At 42.9% G+C, this 22,344-nt stretch overlaps 1 protein-coding gene across 5 annotated transcripts in view; it reads right to left on the bottom strand.

Annotated features, from left to right (window-relative positions):
• LOC143286064 (inositol 1,4,5-trisphosphate-gated calcium channel ITPR3-like) overlaps nucleotides 1-22,344 on the bottom strand; it is a 392,528-nt gene that overhangs the window by 16,744 nt on the left and 353,440 nt on the right. For all 5 annotated transcript variants that reach the window (XM_076593621.1, XM_076593622.1, XM_076593624.1 and 2 more), the window contains 10 exons: nucleotides 17,505-17,604; nucleotides 16,120-16,170; nucleotides 11,030-11,230; nucleotides 6,823-6,963; nucleotides 6,251-6,400; nucleotides 5,742-5,843; nucleotides 4,910-4,993; nucleotides 4,058-4,240; nucleotides 1,751-1,856; nucleotides 356-474 (listed from right to left, as the gene is read on the bottom strand). In XM_076593621.1, the coding sequence (XP_076449736.1) occupies nucleotides 356-474; nucleotides 1,751-1,856; nucleotides 4,058-4,240; nucleotides 4,910-4,993; nucleotides 5,742-5,843; nucleotides 6,251-6,400; nucleotides 6,823-6,963; nucleotides 11,030-11,230; nucleotides 16,120-16,170; nucleotides 17,505-17,604 (1,237 nt within the window). The remainder of the gene's footprint in view (nucleotides 1-355; nucleotides 475-1,750; nucleotides 1,857-4,057; nucleotides 4,241-4,909; nucleotides 4,994-5,741; nucleotides 5,844-6,250; nucleotides 6,401-6,822; nucleotides 6,964-11,029; nucleotides 11,231-16,119; nucleotides 16,171-17,504; nucleotides 17,605-22,344) is intronic.

Genomic DNA, 22,344 nt, shown 5'->3' with positions numbered 1-22,344 from the left:
TTAAAACAATGCAGTGTCTGGCAATATCTGCAGCCAAATTCACGCACTTCTGTCATACTAACACCAATTATCAATACATCTCGTCACCTCTTTTCTTTCCAACTCCCACCATGATCCCGCCACACCTTATTTCTACCAGACTGACGTCAGCATCCCTCCTCCACGTCTCCCGAATCTCTTTTCTTTCTTCTTTGTCTTCTTGTGTATGAAACAACATGTCCTGTGTACGTAGCTTTTTCCCAGAGGGCTTGATCTAAAATAATATAACTATGCTTTTCCACTGCCCTCGTGAAATAGAAAAGCGTTTCGTTTCATTTTGTTTTCCATTCCCGCCCTTCTCTACTGACTGACCCACCTTGTTTTTGACCCGGAAGTTGACCTTCTGCAGAATGTCGTCTTTGACCACTTCAATGGACAGGGAGTTCTTCTTGTAGTAGTCCAGAGCCTTTTGCTTCTCTGGGGTCAGCTGCAGGGCTGGTGGAAGAACAAATATGACACATCATAACTGGTCAGTTTTGAAGTGTGTCAGAGGAACGACACATTTCATTTAACTCACTCAGTACGGCCAGTCCTCTCTTCTCCTCTACACAGACCCCTCGGATGTCCAGTGGGTGTCTCAATGACCCAACCTTTAGCTTCCGTCATCAGAATTGTGGTATTCTTTGTCAACATTCACCTCTTCAGTGTAAGAGCCTTCCGCTGGTAATATTTTGATGGTGGTTATTGGGGTGAAACGCTATTAACGTCGTCTCTTTCGCCGTTCGTATGGAGAGAGTTAAAATTGAGTCTACGCAGTCTAAAGAATTCAAGCCATGGAAATTGCGTGTTATCTCAAGTGACTAAACATCAGATACACTGATCATATCATCAATGTATATGTGCATCAGACCACCAAGCTGTACAACGGACCACATGGAGATCTGCTGACATCAGTCAAGAAAAGAAAGCTACACTGGTCTGGCCACGTAACAAGATCCAGTGGCCTTGCTGAAGCAATCCTCCAAGGAACTGCTGAGGGAGGGAGACGGAGGGGAAGACAGAATAGAATTGTTATCCTGAGTACACTACAGAATGGATGTAAAGCCATTTGCAGAGACCCAGGATTTTACACACAACTAACAGACCTGGAGAAATCTGAGGAACAGTCCTTCGGTGCCGCACCCCAAAGACTCTTCACAGAGTTAAAGAAGAAGAAGAAGAAGTTCAAAGCAACGTGTGAGACAAGCATCAATTTTGCAGTTTGTTCTTTTGTTTTTGCTTTTTAGTTAGAAACATCATCCCCTCCTTTTCTGTTTGGGTTTCGTCCTTTAGAGTGATAAAAACACGACTGCAGACAGACAGAGATAGTTATAACCTGAATAGATAGACAGAGATAGAGAAGATTGAGGAGGAGCAACACACACACACACACACACACACACACACACACACACATATATATATATATATGTATACAGAGAAAGGGATAAAAAAAAAGAAAGACAAAATGAGAGAGTGAGAGAGAGAGAGGCAGACAGACAGACATGAAAGACACAGCATAAATATATAAATAAAATTAATAGTAAACGTCCAGAAGGTTACAGAAGTGAAAAAAATCAAGCAAAGTGAAAACAAACAAACAAACACAACCCAACAAAGAACAAGTCCGAAGAGTTTTTCTCATCAATAACTATGAAAATCAACTCTGACAGCGCAACAACACAGGCCATACAATGGAGCTAGCCAAGTGCCCCCTGGTTTCCACACTCACTGTCCATGACGTGCGGGTCAATGTCCATCATCCTGGCCAGGATCAAGTAGCACGTGAACCCCACCTCCATCACACTCTCCTTCAGGGCGTTCTTCTTCTTCCCCTTCTGCACACACACACACACACACACACACACACACACACACACACACACACACACACACACACACACACACACACACACACAAACACACGCACACAGGCACATACATTTCTATAAAAGATGTATCAATAACATGTCATATTCTCTTTTGCCCATTTCCGGGTTTGTAGATTTCACGAAAACAACAGCATCAACATAAAACAAACAAAACAAACAAACAAAACAAACACACACACACAAAAAGTTCACAATTCAAAACATATTCACTGTTTCACATTTAAGCAAAAGGAATGTGAAATGATCTTTAGGAAATAAACCCACAAAGGAATGAAGTAACAGTAAATTATAAAACCCAGAACAACGTCCGAATAAAATAAAATGAGAAGGAGAACTTGCAGAACTATAATTTCAAAACATGTTCACACGCACATTTGTTCCAAAGAAACCAGAAACAGACCAAAGTAACTTCACATCACTTACAAATATTCTGCACAGTCTTCCTCATGTGTCAGCAGTGAATAACGGACGCTTCTTTCATTTGCTATTACTTTACCGGCGAACAAATTTCAAATTTCTTTACACGTTTTCCGTAGATATTCTACTGTGAAATTGATTTTTCATGTGTGTGTGTGTGTGTGTGTGTGTGTGTGTGTGTGTGTGCGAACGGTTTTAAGAGTTTGAGAAACAAAGAAACACCACGACACATACACACACCCTCTGTATATCCAACATTCAAGAAGGCATGTTCTGAACTTTGCCTTGGCTTTGGACACATCTATACATTGCCCAGTTATCTCCCCTACCCAGACAGCTACTTCCTTCATTCCTTCATACACTACCATTTATCCAGACAGCTACTTCCTTCATACACTGCCATTTATCCAGACAGCTACTTCCTTCATTCCTTCATACACTACCATTTATCCAGACAGCTACTTCCTTCATACACTGCCATTTATCCAGACAGCTACTTCCTTCATACACTGCCATTTATCCCATCTTTCACAACACCAGTACAAAGACACGTGGCTGACGATGTTGATGCAACTGCTACTGCTGTAGCGTCAAAGGAAGAAAAAGATGAGGAGGAGGAGAAGGAGAAGGAGGAGGAGGAGGAGGAAGAGGAAGAGGAAGAGGAGGAGAAGAAGAAGAAGAAGAAGAGCAGCAATAGCTGAAAGAAGGAAGAAGAACAAAGAAAGAAGAAAAAGAACAAAAGTGAAAGAAAGAACAAGAACAGGACGGACAAAAACAAGAAAGAAAGAAAGAAAAGAAAAGAAAACATGAAGCAGATGAGAATACTATCTCCACAGTAAAAAAAAAAGATAAGAAAAAAGAAATACCGACCGACTTTCTCACACAATTTTAGAGTATGCATCAACCTTTCGTGACTGCGATAGAGCAAAACATGGCTGTTGAGTTTACAACATCGACAATAGATGTGATTTTACAAGACCGACATGTGGAGGAAGACTATAAAGAGACTGTGGGTGGTAAAATATATGTCAACATTCCAGACCGTAAGTCCTTCTTCTCCAGATGCAGTGATAAGTAGAACTGATGAAACGTTGACACGTCTTGTCACACTCTTATTTAACAACTCACGTGCCTGGGAACGCTGAAGAAGAAGAGGAGGAGGAAGAAGAACCCATGTATATTTTTGCACACTTCCTCCATACGGCAGCTGTATTTGTATTTGTATTTCTTTTTATCACAACAGATTTCTCTGTGTGAAATTTGGGCTGCTCTACCCAGGTAGAGCGCGTCACTGCACTATAGTGCCACCCATTTTTTGTATTTTTTCCTGCGTGCAGATTTTTTTTTTTTTTCTGTCGAAATGGATTTTTCTACAGAATTTTGCCAGGAACAACCCGTTTGTTGCCGTGGGTTCTTTTACGTGCGCTAAGTGCATGCTGTACATGGGACCTCGGTTTATCGTCTGATCCCAGACCACCACTGAAGGTCTAGTGGAGTGGGAGAAAATATCGGCGGCTGATCCGTGATTTGAACCAGCGCGCTCAGATTCTCTCGCTTCCTATGCGGACGCGTTACCTGTAGGCCATCACTCCACTGTATATATATACACTCAGCAGTAATCTGTTTATTTATCGCAGTCACATATGGCTTCACAGTCCCGATCTTTCAGCAGTACAGGAGAGTCGGTCGGCATTTTCTGGTGGGACTGACTGACTGACTGACTGACTGACCACGACTCCTTGCAGGAGGCTGCCCCCGAAGGCCGCCAGGGTCTTGGCGGACTGCAGGTAGCTGCCGTCAGGTCCCTTGGCCGTCAAACTCTCCATCTTCTTCTTCTTCTCCGCCTGATGCATCTCGTAGCAGGCCGTCATGCAGCGACACACCGCCTCCTTGTCCAGGGCGTCCTTCACTTCCTGGGGGTGGGAGGGTCACAGGTTTAGGTGTGCTGTGTGTGGGGGGGTGGAGGGCGGGGGTGCGGGGGGGGGGGGGTGGGCGTGGAGGCGGGGGGTGGGGGGTGGGGGTGGAGGGGTTGTTTGTGTGTGGTGTATGTAGTGAAGAAGTAATACTACTAGAAGTAGAAGTAGCAGTGATAGTAGCAGCAGTGGTAGCAGTAATAATAATATTATTATTAGTTGTTGTTGTTGTAGTGTTCAGTTTTATGTCTTTCCACTGAAAGTGATATTTGTACAAGAAAACAGGTGTGTGTGTGTGTGTGTGTGTGTGTGTGTGTGTGTGTGTGTGTGTGTGTGTGTGTGTGTGTGATTTAAATTCTTCTTATGATTATCATTATCATCATACAGAATACAGAATACTTTATTATATCAACACAAGAAATTCACATGTGGTGTAAAACAGAAAAAAATCAACACAAGAAAATCACAGTCATTCAACACGAATGAAAATAAGCCATATCAAGATGTCAACCCAGGGCAAACCATCCATACAATCAATAATCACAGTAGCGACAACAACAACAACAGAAACCCTTAAAAAGCAATTCAGAGTGAATCATACATACACTATCACAGCCATACACATGCAGTAATAACCACCACCACCACCACCATCATCATCATCGTTACCTTTGCCACCTGTGAAGCACCTGGCCCATTCTCCTCAATCAGGGACACCACCAGGGCTCCGATGGTTTGCTGCAGTTCAATCACCTGGTTGTAGAGAGGGGACGAACACCAGGTCAGCTTAACACGTCGTAAAAGATGTGACTATCTGTGTGTGTGTGTGTGTGTGTGTGTGTGTGTGTGTGTGTTGTGTGTCTGTGTGTGTGAGTGATTCCAAATTCCAAATTCCAGATGGCTTAATGTTCATAAGTCATCAGACTACTAACATTGTCAACAATAACAGACAGTATTCAAGTGCATTACCCCTTTTGCTTGGACACTGAATTATACAATCCTGTAATTTACTTAGCTGACATGTGGATATGTAGCACACACACACACACACACACACACACACACACACACACACACACACAGAGATAGACATAGATAGATAGATAGATAGAGAGAGAGAGAGAGAGAGAGAGAGAGAGAGAGAGAGAGAGAGAGAGAGAGAGAGAGAGAGAGAGAATGTTTAAACGTTGATTCATATTCACTTTTTGTTTTTAACCAGTGAACGAATATTTTTATTAGAAGTGACACTAGGTGAAAAAAAAAAGCAACTGCAAAACACACACAACACATATGCATACACTGACAAACTCGTACACACACAACACACATTGACAAGCACACACAAGCAGACACACGAATGCACGCACGCACGCACGAACACACACACAGAGGAATGCACACACACACACACACACACACACACACACACACACACACACACACATGACACCAAACCACCACCACCACACCGTGACCACACAACCGACATATAGGGAGTAACCTTTTCAATGGGGCAGTCGGCAATCTCTCCTGCCCTGAGGATGAAGTTGATGTAGTCAATCACCTTCTTGTCGTACACAGACACCCGGTTCTCCTGGTTTCCCTGAACGAACACACATCATGGAATGAAGATGAAAGGGCTTTCCCTGGACAGGCCTAGCAGTCTCATTGTTCACACCCCTCTCCCTTTCTGTGCGTGTACTGAATTGTGTTGTCTGGTTCTGGACGATTAACTGACACTAGTTGTATATGTATGTATGTACGTATGTATGTATGTATGGATGGATGGATGTGTGTATGTATCAATCTATCAATCGATTTATCTATCCTGTATATCTACATCTCTCTCTCTGTGCACACACACACACACACACACACACACACACACACACACACACACACACAACACACACACACACACACTACACACACATACACACACATACTACACACACACACACACACACACACACACACTACACACACACACACACACACACACACACGTACGGAGCAGAACTCATTGAGGGTGTTGAAGAGCTGGATGACGAGGTCGATGGTCTTGCTGTTGATGGTGGTGTAGACCACGTTGAGGAACTGGGCCGTCTCCCCCACGATGTTGAACGTCTTCACGTTGTCCGGCTGCTCCCGCAGGTAGTTCTGCAACACGCAGGGAACACACTTGTAATACACCTGTACACAGCATGACACACACGACACAACACACAGCCCTCTATTCCTCCCGCAGGTAGTTCTGCAACACGCAGGGAACACACTTGTAATACACCTGTACACAGCATGACACACACGACACAACACACAGCCCTCTATTCCTCCCGCAGGTAGTTCTGCAACACGCAGGGAACATACCTGTACACGGCATGACACACAACACACCAACACACAGCCCCCTCCCATTCCTCCCGCAGGTAGTTCTGCAACACGCAGGGAACACACCTGTACACGGCATGACACACAATACAAAACACACAGCCCTCTATTCCTCCCACCCCCATACACCACCCCTACACCTCTCCCACCAAACAGCCACCCCCCTCTCCCCTCCTCCCCCCACACCCTACCTGCAGTCCGACGTGCTGCCCGTCACAGATACGGGCGAGGACCTTGAGGACCAGCTCTATGTAGCCGTCGTCCTTGTACTCCAGCATGTCCCTCACCCCCTCGTCCAGGGCAGTCTCCACGTCCTCCTCCAGCCCCGCCTCCTGCACGTGCAGGCTGTATGAACGTGGTGTGATACAGGGAGAGGGATGATGGGGGACAGGGGGAGGGGACAGGGGGTTAGAAAGCTGGTTTGATGTGGGGGGGAAGGGGAAATGATAAAAAAATATAAAAAAAAAAGAGTGGAGCGAGTTCAATCTGGTATTGCTTAATTAATATTCACATTTATTTTAAAACGTGTGCAAATGTGTTCTGTTCTTTGTGCAGGTGTTGTCATTGTTTCAAGGACAATTCAAGTTGTAGCTCATATCTTGCACGTGCAATAATGATAATAATAATGATGACAACCCAAATTTGGGACATTTTGTTTACTATCATTTCGGAGATGCTGAATAATGATGGGGGCAATGAAGATGCTGCTATAGGGGACCATTTAGGCTTTAAACTACTGACAAAGATGTCCTCTTATATCATACCCTGGCGTCAAGCAGGGTGAAACATCAAGCGTTATCTAAAGCCCAACCGAGCAGAGCTGAAAACACCGTCAACATCGATCCCGTGGAACAAGAAAAAGGAACAACACAGAATCCATCAAACAAAAATGAACACCCGGAATTAGGCAAAAGTAGTCATATCCATGCACGCAAACCTGGGACATGCCTCTGGTGTTGGATCATTTCGTCAATTAAAAAAAAAGGGTAGCCAATCTATCCATCTTTGTTGCTTATAACCCAGCCGACACACATATCCAAATCAGGACTGAACACTGTAAATACCCATCCCGAAAAACTCGAACCCCCCAAACCCCCCAAAAAAGAGAAAAGAAAAGAAAATCTGGCACAAGTAAACTCATATCCATGCACTGAAATCTAGAACATGTCTTTGACGTTGACCATTACGACAATTTGCTGCCACAATTAAAAAAAAACAAACAACCTCAACGCAAAGATAATTACACATGATATTCTGCACGTGGAAGTCTTCCAAGATGGGGCATGCACTCTGCGTAAAGCTTGCACCCTCTTTCCCACAAGAGGGTACATTTAAAACTGTAGAGAAAGAGGCTGTTTTCCTCACTTTCTGAAGGCAGGAGGAAAGTTTAAAACAGTATGGAAATAGGAGGATTCCTCACTTTCTCACAACAGGAGGTAGATTAAAACGGCACAGGAAAAGATATTTTCCTCAATTTCTCAGAACAGGGAAAACCGGTACACAAAACGGATTTTCTCACAACTGGAAAACATTATACAAAAATAAAGTTTTTCTCATTTCCCCAGACAGGAAGTAGGTTTTAAACAGTACAGAGAAATATGTTTTCCCCAATTTCTCACGACACATGGTAGAATAATAATAATTATAACAATAAACAACAACAACAACAACAATAATAATAATAATAATAATAATAATAATAATAATAATAATAATAATAATAATGATGAAGGAAATAATAATAATAATAATAATAATAATAATAAAGAAGAGCAGCCATCAGAATTAATATCAGTTTGTGCATAGCTCCTGAATAAAACTTGGGGCGCCAAGACGATCAAACACACATTGACGCACGCACAACTTGAAAGCAGCCTCTCGACAAAGGCCGGAAAAACGTTCGAACGTGAAGATCGTTAGCAGGTAACACTGTGGTCAGCATGCTTCTGAACTTATGCAACCAACATGCAACATCGCCAGTGCGCTCAAAGCTTTTAACATGCACGAACAATGTTCTTTTTATGCACCTGAATCCTTGTTGGGTAATAATGCACAACGTGCGGGCAGTACAGCGCGTAAGCTTGCTGTTGGTGTTTCAGCTCATGCTTCAACATAAAAACAACACACACACCATCCGAAGAACAGATGAAGCGTGCATCAGCGAAATAGCCAACATCTCAATAAATAGTCTACAGCAGTTCAAAGTTAAAATGCTGTGGAAATCAGTCAAACCTTCGTTTCCGTGAAAGAGCAGTCCATATACTGTCCCTCAATATGTACTTTTGTATTTGGTCTTGTTCAGATGGTTCAATAGGCTACTTGGTTATAACAAGGGTGAGGTAGCATTGGCGATTCCACCATTAACAGTGTTGTCTTTTCGTAGTTCGAAAAATCAACCTTCATTGCATCTCTTGGCAGTTTTTGGAAGAAAAAAACAAGTGGATATCTGTGCTTTAAAAAACGCAATAAATATTTCAGTGCAGTAGAAAATGATCAGCCTAATTTCATTAAAAGAAGTTATTCTTCACTGAAGAAAACCTACTGGAATCGTGTCAGTGAACTGAAACTGAACACCGATTCCGTCAGAGGCAGCGCCAATACTGACTATATGCTCTGCTCCAAATCAAGGAAGGCTACTACAGAAACAGGGAGCTCACTGTAAAATATACAGACTGCATTTATGAGAAAAAAAATCTGCATCAAAAGTAGTGTAATTACCACCACGCATATCATCTTTGAATACGACGTGAACAGATGCTGCTGAGATTTTTACTTCATTCATTCAAGAAATCAGTTCATAGTACTTCAACTGGCAACGCTTTATAAAGCTGTCTACTTTTGTTTGAAATTGTTCAAAAAATAACAAGGACTCTCAATGGCTCTCTTTTGCAATTATGCCATTCATGTTAAGTTGTCAGTATTTTGCTGACTTTCCGCTTGGTTTCAATGTAAACTGAGGGAGGGAGAGGAAAAGGAATGGTGGGGATGGGAGGGGGAGGGGTCCGTCAGAACCATCTGGAAAACGGTGGGAAGAAAGTGACAAGATACGAGAGAGTGTGTGTGTGTGTGTATGAGGGGGGTCGGGGTGGGGGTGCGTGCGTGTGTGTGTGAACTTCATGTCATAAATACAATCATAAACAATAAGTTGCAAGCGTAAGCAGAGCAATGCGCTAGAAACATGAGAAAAACGGATCACTCTCAGAACGTAAATCTTTTGAACAAATGAAGAGGAACAGGTCGCACGAATTTCATCGCAGATAGAGAAACAAGTAAACTTAGATTGAGCACGCAGACACACACACACACACAGACAGAGACAGAGACAGAGGCTGGCAAAGACAGTCACTGAGAGAAAGAGACAGAGAACCAGTCATACAATTAGACAAGCAAACAGGCAACGAGAAGGCATGAAGTTAACTATCTACTGAAGCTGAACGGCAAAAGCCCGTGTTCGTCATCAGCTTCAACAAGCTTCAGCTTCAGGGATTTGCCCACGATGAATGTTTTCGGCAGTTTTCTTTCTCAAACGACTTCAGCAAACACATGCGATTCATGCACACCCACCAGCCTCAACCCCAGTCCCCCCATGCAACCCCCCCCTCCCCCCCCGCACCCCTCCCTTTGACTCAGTCATGTCAGTTTCGTAGCATGCACATGCAAGTCAAGGCTCGTGAAAAATCACAAACAGCACTAGGAACACGCCATTGCTAATATACAATGTTGACAAAGTCACAGTTTTGATCAACAACCTCCACCCCATCCCTGCACACACTTGAGGATACAAGTTCACGTGCAGTGCTGTCGGGACAAAGTTATATGTGTTTGGCAACGTCTTTTTTCTGACTGGCTGTTATAATCATTCTTTTCTTGTATCAACGAAAAAAAATCAACTTCACAGCATAATGTGGATGTATCATGTGCATACGGCTATACACACACGAGTGTTTCTTACAATGTTCAGCTGAACATTTTCTAATAAAGTCTAGATGTGCAACTCATCCACAAACGGATAGAAGAAAGCTAGTGTGTTCAAGATCAACAAGTGTTCCTACGCCAAATAAACAAGCATGGCAGCAAAGGCAAAAAAATGTGTAGGAGAGTAAAAGAGTAAAAGTGAATATTATGTAGTCCATTAAGTAAAGTGGGGAAAGCTTTGAACATGGTAGAAGGGCACACTCCCATAAAAAAGACACCACCACACAAACACCGTAAAAATAACTAAACACCCAACACAACATTCCCGAGAAAAACCCCTCACAGAAATCCAAAACTACAACACTCATGCAAAACAAACAAAAGTAGAAACCACCAGAAGAAAAACAAAGCCAGCAGATGCTGTGTGCAAGACACATCGCATGCCCAGCTCACACCTTGCTCCTGCCCTCCACAGCACCTTACCTCCACTGCCACTGACGTCAGTTCGATTTCTGTTCGCTCCCCCATCAGGGCCTCACTGTCTTTGGAAAAAGTGATGCCATTGGCGCGCACTTCTCGCGTTTTCTTCGGAGTTTTTCTCTCACTGGACGATTTTCGCCAAGTAAGTCTCCGCTTCAGCTTGTTGTGGTCATCCGCCGGTTCAATGGCTCGACATAGGGCCCGCTATGGAAGGAAAAGTAGTGCAACGCCACGATGTATGGGAGACAAGCGAAGAGAAAAGAGCAAGAGCCAACAGCTACGATACATGATGAGTACTGTGGGTTATGGATGGGATATAATAGTGGTGGTTACAATGAATGGTGAGTATACTCAATGGTTGTGGTCACACCGACACGATACATACTGTGGATTAGGGAAACATTGATGATGAGAAACGGGGAGTGGGGAAACATTGATGAGAAACGGGGAGTAGGGAAACATTGATGAGAAACGGTGAGTGGGGAAACATTGATGAGAGACGGGGAGTGGGGAAACATTGATGAGAGACGGGGAGTGGGGAAACATTGATGAGAGACGGGGAGTGGGGAAACATTGATGATGAGAGACGGGGAGTGGGGAAACATTGATGAGAGACGGGGAGTGGGGAAACACTGATAGAGACGGGGAGTGGGGAAACATTGATGAGAGACGTGGAGTGGGGAAACATTGATGAGAGACGTGGATTAGGGAAACACTGATAGAGACGGGGAGTGGGGAAACATTGATAGAGACGGGGAGTGGGGAAACATTGATGAGAGACGGGGAGTGGGGAAACACTGATAGAGACGGGGAGTGGGGAAACATTGATGAGAGACGGGGAGTGGGGAAACATTGATGAGAGACGGGGAGTGGGAAAAACATTGATGATGAGAGACGTGGAGTGGGGAAACACTGATGAGAGACGGGGAGTGGGGAAACATTGATGAGAGACGGGGAGTGGGAAAAACATTGATGATGAGAGACGGGGAGTGGGGAAACATTGATGAGAGACGGGGAGTGGGGAAACATTGATGGGGAAACACTGATGAGAAACGGGGAGTGGGGAAACACTGATGAGAGACGGGGAGTGGGGAAACATTGATGACAGACGGGGAGTGGGGAAACATTGATGACAGACGGGGAGTGGGGAAACATTGATGAGAGACGGGGAGTGGGGAATCATTGATGAGAGACGGGGAGTGGGGAAACACTGATAGAGAGACGGGGAGTGGAGAAACACTGATGAGAAACGGGGAGTGGGGAAACACTGACGAGAGACGGGGAGTGGGGAAACACTGATGAGAAACGGGGAGTGAGGAAACACTGATGAGAGACGGGGAGTGGGAAAAACATTGATGATGAGAGACGGGGAGTGGGGAAACATTGATGAGAGACGGGGAGTGGGGAAACATTGATGGGGAAACACTGATGAGAAACGGGGAGTGGGGAAACACTGATGAGAGACGGGGAGTGGGGAAACATTGATGACAGACGGGGAGTGGGGAAACATTGATGAGAGACGGGGAGTGGGGAATCATTGATGAGAGACGGGGAGTGGGGAAACACTGATAGAGAGACGGGGAGTGGAGAAACACTGATAGAGAGACGGGGAGTGGGGAAACATTGATGAGAGACGGGGAGTGGGGAAACACTGAGAGACGGGGAGTGGGGAAACATTGATGAGAGACGGGGAGTGGGGAAACATTGATAGAGACGGGGAGTGGGGAAACATTGATGAGAAACGGGGAGTGGGGAAACATTGATAGAGACGGGGAGTGGGGAAACATTGATGAGAGACGGGGAGTGGGGAAACATTGATGAGAGACGGGGAGTGGGGAAACATTGATAGAGACGGGGAGTGGGGAAACATTGATGAGAGACGGGGAGTGGGGAAACATTGATGAGAAACGGGGAAACCAAAACCGCCATCTTCCAACCAAACTAAATACTACTATGAGTTTACCTCGGGTTAGAACGCTACCCCAAGCACACAGGCACAGAGACAGTCACAAAATGTTAGGAGACACACAGACACAGATACAGTCACAAAATGTTAGGAGACACACAGACACAGAGACAGTCACAAAATGTTAGGAGACACACAACAAAGCAGAAACAGTTGAAATGGTTATAATAGTCTTCTTAAGGAGTTTCAGAGTGCGTTTATTCACTACCCTGTATTGAAAAATCTGATTACAGGGTCACAAAACAAATACATTATTGCTCCTTTCAATTTAATGCCTACTCCTTTCAGTCCACGTTAACCACAAGTACTCTCAAGACGATCGAAATAAAATTAAATCATATCTGGAAACACAAATTAAAAAACTCAGTTCTTCAACTCGACTTTCACTTTAGGTCGCCTCGTTTCAGTCAAGAGGATCAAAGATAAGTTATCTCAACAATTTCAGTGAACACATTTCATGGAAAGTTTTTTTTTGTTTTTGTTTTTTTTTAGTTTTTTTTTTAAACCTCATCATGTGATGGTTTGGACCAGAAAAATAATCTAGAGATATTCTATTGCAGACAGATTCAAATATGTCAATAAAAACAACAACAAAAAACAACGCGTTTATCTAAAATTATATAGGATATATATCGGTCATCGGTTAATTAGTGCGCGTACGAATACAAGACAGTTTGAGGATGACAAAAAGCAGAGTACAAAATCCAGCCCAGACAGATAGCCTACCATATGTCAGTTCTCATGAACGTTTGTCAGTCTTCAGTGAAACAGCGTGGCACACTCCACATGTATAATACGCACAAATGTATAACAATATTCAGCTCGATTTAGTGTTGATATAACGAATTGTTTAGTGAAAGGCTGCTGTAGCTTTGGAAGTCACGTGCAGAAGAGAGAGACATACTCATCGCTTTGTCTTTTGTCGCTTTTCTTGAGAACGTCACCATACGTACGTTTGATCTCTATTAGCTTTGTTAAAACAAGGAATCAGTCCGTAACATTTTTTCATCCTTGATTCGTTTTCCCTTTGACACCAAACGCGGTTTTTTTTTTGGGGGGGTCTAACTTTTAAACAATCTGCACAGCACTATCGCTAACAACTGTGTTAAAACATATTCTTACTGAACATTTGTTATTCTTCCTAACTCTCGAGCATTCATATACACAGCAGTATCACTAACAGTTGTGTCAAAATGTGTCCTTGTTGACAAAAAACAACAACCAACCAACCAAACAAACAAAAAACAAACAAACAAAAAAACCCAAACAACCAAACAAACAAAAAACAAAACAACTGACATAGGGAAGTCGGTGAGGCACCACGGAGAATCGAGAATGTTAATTTCACATTGTACAGTGTCCCACTCCCTTGTAAACACAGAAACGTTTTGTTTTTGTTTCGTTTTTTTTTTCTGGTGAGTTGTTAATCGTTTTCTTGATGCAGTGATGAAGGTCGAGCCACCAGAATGAAAGTAATCTATCATCTTGAATAAAGCATTCTAACGTGAGCCCTCAAAGGAATATCAACAGTCTACAAATAAGCCAATGGAACAACACAGTGCGATTGTCAGTTGCAGATGAGTTTTCAAAAAGGAGTTAAAATGAGTTTTCAAAAGGCATTTAACATGTTCACTGATGTTTTTTGTACACACAAAATCCTATTCTTATCACGTACATTCACGACATTACTAACCTTATTACGTACATACAAGACATTACTAACCTTATCACGTACATTCACGACATTACTAAGCTTATCACGTACATTCACGACATTACTAACCTTATCACGTACATTCACGACATTACTAACCTTATCACGTACATTCACGACATTACTAACCTTATCACGTACATTCACGACATTACTAACCTTATCACGTACATTCACGACATTACTAACCTTATCACGTACATTCACGACATTACTAACCTTATCACGTACATTCACGACATTACTAACCTTATTACGTACATTCACGACATTACTAACCTTATCACGTACATTCACGACATTACTAACCTTATTACGTACATTCACGACATTACTAACCTTATCACGTACATTCACGACATTACTAACCTTATTACGTACATTCACGACATTACTAACCTTATTACGTACATACAAGACAGAGAAAAGACAAGGGCAATAAACATAAAAGAATATTTTCATTCCATTTGAATCTTTCAGCAAGTTGCCCGTTCGCCCGTTACCTGGCAAAACAGTTACTTATTGCTTTAGTCTGTACTCATTTTCTCTCATCACCAGTTGCAATCGAACAAAACTGCCAAGAGCAAACACAACAACCAAGAAGTTTGTTGTGACTTCTGTTCTTCATGTTGCTCATGAGTTGTAAAAGCACAACTGTGTCGACAAGAGTTCTGTACAAACATGGCGTTTCTGCCGACGTGTGTGGCTGTGCATACGAGTGTGTTTGTGAGAAAGCAAGAACACGCGTGTGGAGACACACACGCGAGTGTGTACATGATCATTTTTGTCTACCTGAGAAAACACATACTCCTCGAAGAAGGAAAAACAATTGCACATACACACACCTACCTATCAAGATGAAATGACCTATCTACAACACACTTCACCAGCAACCCGACAAAATGGCGCATGAACACAGACATATTCTAACCTGTAGGCGAACGAACAGAATGAATCAATGGGATGACGCCTACTGTTGATGTAATGAACGCATCACACCCGCCCTTCATAACCCTCATTACGCGAACGGTGAGAAAAAGGGGCAAGCACAATGTAACAGGTTATCATCAAACATGGAATGTGTGAGACATCCTGAAACACACGTACGTTAATCTTGTTCATCCTACATTTGAAACTACGTTTTTATTTATCAGACGATTTTTAAAAATTTTCCTGAAGTCAAAGGCAGTTGAATCTTTTTCTGTCCGCTAAACATTGTGGTCCTGTTGTAAAACATTTACACAGGACTTTCAAGAAGTAGCATATAATTATAAGTGCAAAGCAATACAAATACTATTATTTCATCATAATTATAAGCGTTTCATTCAATAACAGTATATGAGTAAATAAACAGTCGACAAAGGTGATCATGCAATATGTTCTGAAGAACTGAGATCATCTGTAGAAACTTACCCATCCACCAAGTCTCTCTGACTTCATCTTCCGTTCAAAGACTTGGATTTGCTGAAAAGAAAGTACACATGCAGAAATTCAGCATTTAGCTTCATTATCATTTTCTGGTAGAATTTCCGCTCATGGCATCATGAATGGATGTCAATTGGGAAGACTATTAGTGGATTAACAGGAATGGCGCGCACAGCAATTCCTTACCTCCCTTGCTTGAAGTTAGTGGCGTCAAGATTGCGGACTTACAAAACCATAGATACTTATAAACAAACATAGCTGAAACTTAATCTAGCCAGTTTTAATCCTAACAGATTCTGTATTTTTGTAGGGTAAAGAAAAACGTCACACAATTCGTCCTGAACGTAAGTACAAGAAGAGTGTCTGAACCACACCTGTGGCTGACACACTGGGACCAGTTTCATTCACAAACGCCCAACGTTTAGGAAAAGCGAGTCTTTGTTCACCACCAACGAAGTACCTGTTAATCAAACTGTTTGGAGCAGACAGCTTTTAGGACGCTTGTATTCTGTGTCACGACCACACGGCCCAGTTTTTTCTGACTCCAGTCAAACCTCACAGTCCAAAGACCTCAAAGGGCGGTCTGGAGCCTCCACTATAGTCCAAAGACCTCAAAGGGCGGTCTGGAGCCTCCACTATAGTCCAAAGACCTCAAAGGGCGGTCTGGAGCCTCCACTATAGTCCAAAGACCTCAAAGGGCGGTCTGGAGCCTCCACTATAGTCCAAAGACCTCAAAGGGCGGTTTGGAGTCTCCACTATGTCTTTGAGGGAGACACCTCATGCAACGAGACCCAATCAGTGTAGATGAGGCCATGATCTTTGTCTTTGGAGATACAGTTCATATCCTGTGACTTGAAAACTGAGTGTGCTGGTGTCACCCCCACCCCCCATCCCCTTCTCTCTTCTCCGTCCCGTGTTTACGTTGGAGTTATTTGGGTGTATCCGACTCACTGTTGTGGGGAAATAGTAGAAAGTGACTTTGACAAAGCAGAAGCCTCATACACTTTTAGCACTGATCAATAAAAGAACTTCAAAAAGAAAACAATGTTTCTCCCTACCTGCCCTACCTCCATATCAAAACACAAAAATAACAAAATTCATGACGTATACACATATGTACACAAGGAAATAAACACACACACACACACACACACACACACACACACACACACACACATCACAACACACACGCTCGCACACTCTCCCCCCACCCTCCCAACCCATTCGCACACAACGTCCCTCTTCTGTATCTCACTTCCTCCATTAAAAAAACAACAACAAAACACACACACACACACACACACACACACACACACACACACACACACACACACACAAAACAAACAAAAAAAACAAACAACAACAATAGAAACCTGCAGGGCCTTTCTGCCGATGGTGAGGGTCATGTTGTAGTTGTTCATGTTGGCCATGGCCTCTTTGACCCTGGCCTCGTGCTGAGCCAACAGACTGCGCCTGTAACAGTCAGCACAGCGTCAGCATCACCGCTACCTTGTCACCCCCCGTGTCTTCACACTCTGCTCTGTAACCTCTGAGTCTACACCACTTCCTCCCCCCCACCCCCCGTGTCTTCACACTCTGCTCTGTAACCTCTGAGTCTACACCACTTCCCCCCCCCCACCCCCCACCCGTGTCTTCACACTCTGCTCTGTAACCTCTGAGTCTACACCACTTCCTTCCCCCCACCCCCCGTGTCTTCACACTCTGCTCTGTAACCTCTGAGTCTACACCACTTCCCCCCCCCCCACCCACCCCCCGTGTCTTCACACTCTGCTCTGTAACCTCTGAGTCTACACCACTTCCTCCCCCCCACCCCCCGTGTCTTCACACTCTGCTCTGTAACCTCTGGGTCTACACCACTTCCTCCCCCCCCACCCCCCGTGTCTTCACACTCTGCTCTGTAACCTCTGAGTCTACACCACTTCCTCCCCCCCCCCACCCCACCTGTCTTCACACTCTGCTCTGTAACCTCTGAGTCTACACCACTTCCTCCCCTCCACCCCCCGTGTCTTCACACTCTGCTCTGTGACCTCTGAGTCTACACCACTTCCTCCCCCCCACCCCCTGTGTCTTCACACTCTGCTCTGTGACCTCTGAGTCTACACCACTTCCTCCCCCCCCCCCACCCCCCGTGTCTTCACACTCTGCTCTGTGACCTCTGAGTCTACACCACTTGTTTTCCACCCCCTGTGTCTTCACACTCTGCTTTATAACCACTGAGTCTCACGCTTATTACTTGCTTCATGTTCAGAATACAAAGCATCTTAATTTGAAAATTTGATTGAGGAAACGAAGGAAAGATATCCTTTTCACCATTTACTATCCACATTGGCAATAACACTTCTTACTTCTTTTTTTTTTAAATAATAAATATGTATACTCCCCACATGTAAATAATATAGAGCATTTTAACCCGAAAATTTAAAACAGGAAACCAAAGAGATTTCTGTTTCACCCTCTCAGTCTCCAATCTACATTTGTAACTTCTTAGTCTCCCGTGTACTTGCTTCGTTGACGGAATGCAGGGCATCCTTACTAGAAAATGCCATTGAAAAAACATAGGAAAGTTGTTTTTTTTCTGTTTACCCACTGGCTTAACAACATCTTGGTCTCCCAAGTACTTCCTTCATTTTTGCAAAACAGAGCACCCTGACCTGATAATTCCACTGAAGAAATGAAGAAAATATTTCCATTCTACACCCTTAGTCTGTACTTGTATATTACCCCGTTTACTTCCTTTACTCATGGAATACAGAGAGTCTTAACTTAGAAATTCAACTCTGGAAAGATTTCCTAATGGCCCCCTTTCCGATCTCCTATCAGACCCTTTCCCTGTTCGGGTTAAGAAATCGAATCTAGCCGAATGAACACCTTCGCGGTTTCCATGTTTCTGTTAAAAAAAATCTGATTTCTTGGCGACAAATTCGTATGGACTGTGCTTTGAGAAATGAATCTATGTCCTTCCTCATACACTCTTTCAGATTTGTCTTTTTTTCCTTATGTCTGTTAAAACAATAACTTAGTTTAATTTAATTCAATCGTAAGGACAAACACTATATCATTATTTTCTTGACATCAAGACAGGAACTCGAAACAATATGATACTGTTTTAAATGATGATACCTATTATTGTAAATATGCCACCTGCAAATAACTTTATCATTTAGTGTCTCATTTTTAAAGTATCGTGATTCATTAGTAAATAAAGATGACATAACAATGTTAATAAGGTATACAGCATTTAAAGACATAATCGTTAAACTGAATAATGTTCTGTCGGCGCAGAAGTAATTGTGAGACATTTTCAATATCACTGAAGTGCACACATTTCAACGGTGTTATTTCATCTTTGATCGTTTGCAGCATACTGACACTTAGTATAATGAAACTGATAAGAATAAATGCATCTGATAATATAAATCTTGCAGGTAGTGTTACACTGATTCATATTCATTGACAATACATCTTGTGAAATATTCCTGTACAAAAGAAATGAGAAAAAAAGGAAAAGGAAACTGAAATGGCCGAACAGAAATTTGTTTCCGTGAGAAACTAAACGGGATTCCAACCAAAGTGTACAAAAAAACTTAATACAAAATGAAAATGGAAAAAATTCCAAAGCCACAGTTTCCAACAGAGACAAACAACATACATGTATGGACAGTACGATAACTCAACAATAATCCAAAGATCCACGGAAAGAAAAGGGGAAAGAAAAACAACCACCAACACTGGACAAGCCTCCTCACCTGTTTGGTTTTATCAAACTGAAACAAGACTGTGCCTGTCAGCTCCTGACTCACATTGTGACGAGTAATGGAGACATTGTTGTTACCGATTAGGTTTAGGTTGTTTATTATCACATCCACTTATAACCATTAAATGGAGTCACAAATACAGTTTAATTAATTAAACATAAATTTTTAACTTCGTTGGAGAACATGATGGTGTGTGTATGTGGAGTTTGGGGTTGGAGGAGGTATGAGAGAGAGAGAGAGTATGTGTGAAGAAGTGTGGGGGGTGTGGAGATGTGTAGAAAGCACAGACACTGTAAGCGAGAGAGAGAGAGAGTGTGTGGGGGGGTGGGGGGGAGGAGGTGTGTATTTAAATATTAATAACACTATAATATGTAACAGTTTCAGCTTTTTCGTTAAAGATAACATTGAACTGGTGTTTCAAATATTTTGTGCATTCTCGTGGCATGTGCACTCTTTTCATTTTTGTAAAACATACCTTTCAGTTGTGAGGTACAGTGTGCAAGGAAGAAGAAATTTCGGTGCTTTGTGAAACATGTAGAAAGAAGAAATGCTCTTGTTCATGCGGTGTGTGTTGCCTTTCTGACTCGTTCATGCTGAACGTGCATATGTACGTCAAGTGAAAGCTGTAGATTTACTCTTCTTCTATTTTTCGATTTGATGCATCATGGGGTCCGCCACAAAACCAACCGCTGCCCGCTACAGAGCAGAACACAAACTACATCTAGAACAACACCCACCACGGCACTTCCTACACAACACAACGCGTGCCACATCAAAACATGTACTTCAAAAGCCAGAGAAAGAAAATACTCCTTTGCAGATTTCGTTGCTCTATTTCTCCACAACAAACTCTGCAGGAGATGATGTTCTTCCTGTGGTTCACGACTGGCAGCGTCAGGACACATTCTGCTGATTAAAGGAGCTGATTCACCATCCGTCAAACCGTGTGTTGGAGGAGGACCGCCCGATTTTGTCAGACACATCGTGCGATACCACGAAAATAACATCAAAGTAGAAAAAGTAAAATGAGTTAAGATGTCTTTTGTATAAAAACTTTAAAGAAACTATTCCATATTACACGCTTTTTCTGATAAAACTGTTGTGGTGAAATAAGGTGGTTGTTTCAGTGGAGAAATGAACCGGCCACACGTCAACTGGTTTGGCCTTTATATTTCTTGTCACCAGACCCGCATGTTTGAAACTGATGACAGTATCAATCTAAATTAACCCGTTTCGTTTCAAACACAACATGCTGTTTCTGTCCCTAAATCATATCGTTTCAAACACAACATGCTGTTTCTGTCCCTAAATCATATCCTATCTGAGGGTGGTCCTGCAAATAGTGGCGAAACACGGTGGTCCAAAAAACTGGTTTAAATCCCCTGTTTGTTTGTTTTCTTTTTGTTTATTTATTTAGTTTTTAAAATCAACACTTATTGCCTTGTCATGTGCAAAGAGATCTGAAGACACAGTTAGTTTCCGGTGTCATGCTGTTAACATTTCCCTCAACCAACAGAGAACAAACCTGTAGGTTCTGTTTGTAATGGAACATGAAGGGTAAAGAGCAAGGATGCATCCTCAGGTATTTGGTTTAGTACATGAGAGGCTTGCCTTGTGAGTCTGGTGTGTGGAGACTTATGTTTCTGCACTAATGACGATCAGTTCAAGCTAGCAAGCAGGATCATTTTGTGAGCAGGGCAAAACTTGTATTTGTATTGCATGCGCACAAGCCGCTTCAAAATGTCACGCCTGACTCCACGACTGATCTGTAAATAGTGATTGCTCATCCACTGATAAAGAAATATCCTACCGTCTGCTGCTAGGTGGGTGACGGGGATATGTATGTCTGACTATTTTACCTCGTTCTGCAACTGTTAACAATGGCGTGACAGAACTTTATCATTGCCAGGACGTCGTGATAAACCGGGAACACTAAAACCAGAGTCAGAGACAAAAGGCGTGGATGACCTGGGACACCTCCTTCCTTCACCCATCAGGCAACAACGCCGGCATATAATCCATGACCCCCACTCTCTAGCTACTCGATAATTGTGCCTGTAGCTTTTTATAAGTACCAACACTGATAATGAAGTTTTGGTCTCATGGCGAGTTATCCTGCACTATTCACACCAACTGGTCTGGCGTCAACCGCACAGTCCTCCTCGACAAACTACAACAACGGTTGGTGAAGGCTGCTTGCATTTCCATTCATCTATTTCATGGGGGAAGGGGGTGGTCCTTGTACTGTACACATCATATCATCAAAGCTACAACAAACACTTGGATAGATCAACCTAAACCAAACATTCCGCCTCAGTAAAAAAAACCCACAAAAACCCCACTAAGTTACAGTTAAATCAGTACAACAAAATCCACACTTTATAAATGTACATCAAATTCTACAGCAGATCTGCTCTTAGGTATAAAAAAATAAAAG

This window comes from Babylonia areolata, chromosome 9 (assembly GCF_041734735.1).
Source record: "Babylonia areolata isolate BAREFJ2019XMU chromosome 9, ASM4173473v1, whole genome shotgun sequence".
NCBI lineage: Eukaryota > Metazoa > Mollusca > Gastropoda > Neogastropoda > Buccinidae > Babylonia > Babylonia areolata.
The sequence above is the reverse complement of the archived record's forward strand: the minus strand, read 5'-3'. Positions and strand labels throughout refer to the sequence as shown.